We start from the raw sequence: 6276 nt of genomic DNA on the forward strand, positions 1-6276 counted from the left end.
TAGGACAGCCCTATATTGAATAAATTTGTGAACCCAGAGGACAGAGTGCCACAATTTGTTTTTATGTCTACATATGCATAAACTAAAATAGTAATAACACTTACACTACTTGCCATATCCACACTGGAATGTATAAAGAAAAAAGTAAAACTCAACTAGCATAACGACTGGATAGCTATATAGAAAGAAAAGAGAAACTATATCCCTTCAAAGAAAGCTGGCTTTGAATAAATCATAGGAAAATTTTCTATGTCTTCCAAAATTATAACCATCTGTAGGCACAAATAATATGTCATGTGATAAATTCTAGGGCCTGAACATTGATTATTCCAATGCTGCTCATTAATAGTAATTAATGACAGATGAATTATTCAACCAGTTATTAACTGGTTTTGTTCTCAAGCAAGATTTTTTTGTTATTTAAAATTATAAAAAATATGAAACAATTTTGGGCTGAAGACTGTTCTGATATTGATTAGACAAAGAGAGACTTAGCTTTCTTTATCTATCTATCTATCTATGTTTCTAGGCAGTAAAATAGGGCCTTGTAAGGCTCACCTCAAGAAAACAAAAGGGAGGATAACAGAAGGTTCTACCTATAGATATATTTCAGCTAATAATCTTGAGAAGGAATGATAGAATTAGAGAATTACAACTCAGCAGCCCTAATGGATTAATGGATGACAGTGATGATCCTCAATGACTGACAACATCACCACAAAGGAAACTACAGACATTATGTATCTCCTAATAGAATTGCAGCGTCACCTCTGGAATGGTTTTGCTAACAAAGAGTAGTATTGGAATTCACTATGTTAACAGACAGAGAAGAGAAAGCATTTGATCATGTGTGGGAGTAAAGAAATTGATAAAAACTCAACACCTGTTCATGGTAATAACTTTTAGAAAACTTACATTAGAATGGAATTTCCATATTGTTAAATCAACAGCAAACATATATAAGTGTGAAATGTTAGAAACATTCCCAATAAAGTCCAGAAGAGGACACGGAGGTATGGTACCAACTTTGCTGTTCAAACCTGGACTGGATTGCATAGCCAGTATACAGCCATACACAGCAATACCAAAATAAAAGTCATGAATAATGAAAAGAGGTAATACGATCCTCTAATTAAAAACTCCAAAGAAATTGGCTGCCAAATATTCAAATGTATAAGGAACTTCAGAAAGCTGGTGTAGAAGATCACTATACCAAAAGGAGAACTCTTATCACACAAAATAAGTAACTAATTAGAATATGTAATGGAAAATACACCATTCAAAACAGCAGCGATATCCAAAATATACCTAAAAAGAGAACTAACAAAAATGCACATGATCTTTATGGAAGCAAATATAAAAAATTACTGATCGATTTAGGTAAAAGAAGTCTCAAATACAGCAACATATTATGTTTATTCATGGTGAGTAGAATATTGTACAGATGTCAATTCTCCTTAAATTATTTACAGATTTATGCCTTACCTGATGGGTTTGGTGCCGTGTCAGCAGAGAAGTAGCCCAGCACCTACAAGGCATCAAGGTAAGACACTGAAGGGTGACAGAGGGGAGAACCCACTCCAAAATAAGAGGCCACAAAGAGCCCCCCTACTGTCAGTCTTGGGAGACCCCAGACACGGCTGCTAGGCTCAGGTTCCCCCTTACTTCCAACTGGGGGTTCTGCGGGAAATGAGAACTTGGTCTGAGGCCAGCTGACTCATCTCAGCAGAGGAAGAAGCCCCGGGCCCTGCCAGGAGTCAGGTAAGACCCCAGTGTGAGTTCTGCATGACTCCTCCGCCTCCCAGAAGAGAGAGGGAGGCCCCCAGAACCCCACCTCTGCTATAACGCTGGGAAGCCCAGGTGGGCGTGGCCGGAAGCGCTCTCCCTAACTTCTGTCACACCAGCTATAGAGCCTGAGGCTTCGGTCTGAGAGGTGTGGCCTCGTATCAGCAGACGGAGGAGTCCCAGGATTGGAGAGGTGTCGAGGTGAGTAATCTTTGTTAGAACTGAAGGGATACACTCCTCCCAGAAGTGAAGCGGCCCCACAGAGCCCCGCCCTGTACTGACATGACCCAACCCCACTGTCGGCCCCCGAGGGGCTCAAGCGTGGCTATTATGCCCAACCCCTCCTCCACTTCCGCCTGCAGAATTTGTGGGATGGGAATCCTTGGTCTGAAGGGGTAGCCTCAAATCAGCAGAGGGAGGAGTCAAAGGACTGGTCAGGAGTCAAGTTTAGTATCCTGGGTTAGAACTGAGGTGACAAGCTCCCGCAGAATAGAGGCGGTCCACAGAGTCCTGCCGGCCCCTGTCTCGTGGGTTCCTAAAACAGTACCCTTAAGGGGAAAAGCAGAGGCAGCTTTTCTTGGAGCCAAGGTAGAAGAATCTCCCTATCGAGGCTATACACACCATCTCTTCCTCTGTCTTCTTCGGTGACCTCTCATCAACCTTGGAAGATTGAACAACTGCCTGCAGTCCCTGACCAGAGTCATCATGCCTCGAGGTCAGAAGAGTAAGCTCCGTGCCCGTGAGAAACGCCGCCAGGCCCATGCTGAGACCCAGGGTCTGGAGGATGCTCAGGCCACTGGGGCAGCAGCAGCAGCAGCAGGAGAGTCCCCTTCCTCTGTCTATCCTCTCTTTGAGGACAGGCCTCAGAATATGCCTGCTGCTGGGACATCTAGCACTCCTGAGGGACCTCAGGGAACCACCAATGCTAGTGCAGCTGTTTCATGCACCAATTCAGATGAAGGTACCAACAGCCAAAAGAAGGAAAGCTCAAAATCCTCCAAGGGCACTGAGGACTCACGCAGAGATCCTTTACACAAGAAGGTGGTTTTGTTGGTGCAGTTCCTGCTGCAGAAGTATCAAAAAAAAGAGCCAATTACTAAGGCAGACATGCTGAAGTTTGTTATCAAAAAGTACAAGTGTCATTTCAATGAGATCCTCAAGAGAGCCTCTGAGCACATGGAGCTGGCCTTTGGTCTTGATTTGAAGGAAGTGGATCCTACCAGGCACTGCTATGCCCTTGTCAGCAAACTAGACCTCACCTTCAATGGAACGATGAATGAAGAAGAGAACATGCCCAAGACCGGGCTCCTGATGATCGTGCTGGGTGTGATCTTCATGAAGGGCAACTGTGCCCCTGAAGAGGAGATCTGGCAAGTGCTGAATATGATGGGTGTACATGCTGAAAGGAAGCACTTCATCTATGGGGATCCCAAGAAGGTCATCACTGAAGATTTGGTGCAGCTAAAGTACCTGGAGTACCGCCAGGTGGCCAACAGCAATCCTCCACACTATGAGTTCCTATGGGGTCCAAGAGCCCACGTTGAAACCAGCAAGATGAAAATCCTGGAGTTTTTAGCCAAGGTTTATGATACAGTGCCCAGTGCCTTCCCATCCTGGTATGAAGAAGCTTTGAGAGACGAGGAAGAGAGAGCCCAAGCAAGAATGGCAGCCAGGGCTCGTACTGCTGCCATGGCCAGTGCACGCTCCAGGGCCACGGCCAGCAACTTCTCCCAGGCTCAGTGAAGTTCGAGGCTGGTTCTTCACTTTTTGGTTGAAAAGGTGTGTCAGTGTTCTAATAGTGGAGGGCCAGGGTGGGACTGGAGAAGGGTATATCCCTGAGTTCCTGTTGTGTATTGCTAACTTGGAATTTTACCTTTTTTTCTTTTTTATTTAGGTTATAGTTCAAATGATGAAGTCTGAGAAGGTTGTTTTCCTTGTGGAAAAAGAGCAGTAACATTCTAAGTTGTGGATGGCCAGGGTGGGTCTATAGGGAACACAGTGTAATATCCTCTTTGTGTTCCTATTCTATATGGTAAACTTAGAGTTTAATCTTTTCTCTTCCTTTTCTTTTCTTTTCCTTTTTATTCTCTTTTCTTTTCTTTCCCCCTTCCCTCCCTCCCTTCCTTTCTCTCTTTCTTTCTTTTTGTTATATTTTAAATGTTGTTTCTTTAATAGAAGGTATAATAATTTCAGAATCTAAATTTATTAGTGACCTCAGTTACATATTTATTAGATTTAACTTAATAGAGTTAAGATTAAGAGTTTTATTATTTTGTAACACAAATTGGGAAACCTTTCGTATTTATAGAACTAGAACAATAAAACATGGCATGGTAATTGGCATTTCTTTGGAAATGTGAAAAATTTTATCAGTAAAATTACTGGGATCAAAAAAATACAGGAGACTTCCAATAAAGATGTTAAAAAAAAATACAGGAGAAAAAAAGTTTTAAAAATGTGCAGTTCTTGGTTTCCCTTATCCATTTTAGTCTGTTATTCTGTAAAAATAAAAGATATATACCTGGATTTGCTTAGCTTATTAAAGAATATAGGAGAAATAAAGTATTTATAAACTAGAACTCATGCTCACTGGCTCATTCATTCTCCAAATATTGAGCATCTGCTCTTTGAAAATTATTGTGTTATAAATGGTGAAACTAGGATACAAAACACCCTGCCTTTAGAATTGTACAGTCAAGGAGCAGTAATTATATAGAGAAGATGGTGAAATACCCTCTAAGACCTAAAGGACAAGTACGAAGGAGTAAGGAGGTAATGGGACAGGGATGGGGTTGGGAGGAGGGGGAGGGGGAAAACAATAAGGTACAAATTCCCTGGGGAACAGAAGTTTGGGGTTTGGGGAAAATACAAGTCTCTCAGTGGGATATCCTGTTAATTTAAGCTGGGTGGTAGACTAGATGAGGCTGTGGGACTGGTGAGCAGAGGCCAGGTATACAAACGGTGTTTCTCAGAGTTGGAGGACAAAACCCTGGAATGCAAACCTGTTCATAAGAGTTACTTTAGTATCATCAATAAACCAGAGGAAAAGCTCCTCCTCGGGCAGAAATGGAAGGTGTCCTGTGCTCTTGTTCAAGTGCAGCTGAACACAGAGCACAATCTAGTTGTTTTATGCACAACATCTCCAAGGAATTTATGAGAAGTAAAGGTGATACTCCCTTGAGGTGGAATTCTGAGAACCATATCTCAGGCATTAAAAAGGCATTTTAATTAGGTTATCTTGAGTATAATTTTGCAAACTCTAAGGGAGGGCTCCATATTAGGTGGTGAAGAAATGAATAAAAATACAGGTGATTTGGATAGAAAGGCACCCAGGGGGGACATTGTTGGTCCTTGACACAAATTATACGACCTCTGAGTTGCATCCATCTGGGGTGGACAACCCCACATACAAATTAAGTAACATCCTCAAATGGGGGAATTTATTTTGTTTTACCTGCTAAGCAGCTTTATGTGATCACTTGGTGGAAACCGCATATTCTGTGATATCTCTTGGATTAATGTAACATAAATCTTCCCAGAGGGGAGGGTGGTATCATCTGCAGTAAAAAAAAAAAAAAAAAATCATATGATAACTGCCATTCATTAAAGACCTTACTCTGTCAAGTGCTTCATATCCATTACATATATCCCAACAGTCCTACAAGATAGGGCTTATTAGACATACTTTGCAGATGAAGAACTTGTAATTTTCTCGAGTTCACATGGCTGATAAGTGAAAGAGCTGGGACTAGACCCCTGGTCCAAATTTTTCTAGAGCCCACACTATTCCACTCCTCCAACCTGAGGCAGACCTTCTGTCTTTTCATTCTCTATTATTCTCACTACACCAAATGTATCACATACAATTAAAAAACAAGACACTCTAGTCAAAGTACAAAAAGCGATCCTGATGAAGGAAGGTGAATATGAGAATAAAGCACAATTTGGGGATTGTCTGTGGGTTTCATATGCGGAGGATCCCCCTGTCACTAGCCCCAGGGTTCCCTGACAGGTGACTCTGCTCACATACTGGCACAGTCCTGTACCAGCACTTTCCTGAATTACAGCATGTTTCCTCTGGGTCTTCCCCAGTGTGCCTGCCTGCCCAAATCTGAACCTCATACACTGACCAGCTCTTCACTGGGACCTCTGGAGCTGCACCCTGTTTCCTGTGATACAGGCAGTCCAGAGTCATATGCCCTCCCCTTGATTAGAGCATTCCAACTCTCTGCACGTGTACAGTGAAGATCCCATCCCTCCCAGTGGAACCACTGACAGTGAAGTATAGATACCTGGTCACCACAGCCCCATCCCCAGCCCACAAGTCTCAGAGTATATTCCAAATGAGCTGGTGATCACAGTCTTATTTCTTACAGAAGATACTGGTTCTTGGGATATAACTGAAGTTAGATGGGGGATTTTGTAAATGACCCAGATATTGTCAGTAAGATTTTGAAGGAATGTGTTATTTGAGACTGGCCACTGAACACA

At 42.4% G+C, this 6276-nt stretch overlaps 1 protein-coding gene across 1 annotated transcript; it reads left to right on the top strand.

The window, feature by feature from the left end:
* The first annotated feature begins 2490 nt into the window (after positions 1–2490).
* LOC133082153 (melanoma-associated antigen B18-like) lies at positions 2491–3528 on the top strand. Its single transcript, XM_061178612.1, has one exon. The coding sequence runs from the start codon at positions 2491–2493 to the stop codon at positions 3526–3528; it is 1038 nt and encodes a 345-aa protein (XP_061034595.1).
* The last annotated feature ends 2748 nt before the right edge of the window (positions 3529–6276 follow it).

This window comes from Eubalaena glacialis, chromosome X (assembly GCF_028564815.1).
Source record: "Eubalaena glacialis isolate mEubGla1 chromosome X, mEubGla1.1.hap2.+ XY, whole genome shotgun sequence".
Lineage (NCBI taxonomy): Eukaryota > Metazoa > Chordata > Mammalia > Artiodactyla > Balaenidae > Eubalaena > Eubalaena glacialis.

What these genes read in the sequence shown, in the direction of transcription:
- LOC133082153 (XM_061178612.1), top strand. Translation starts at nt 2,491, where the DNA reads ATGCCTCGAGGTCAGAAGAGTAAGCTCCGTGCCCGTGAGAAACGCCGC.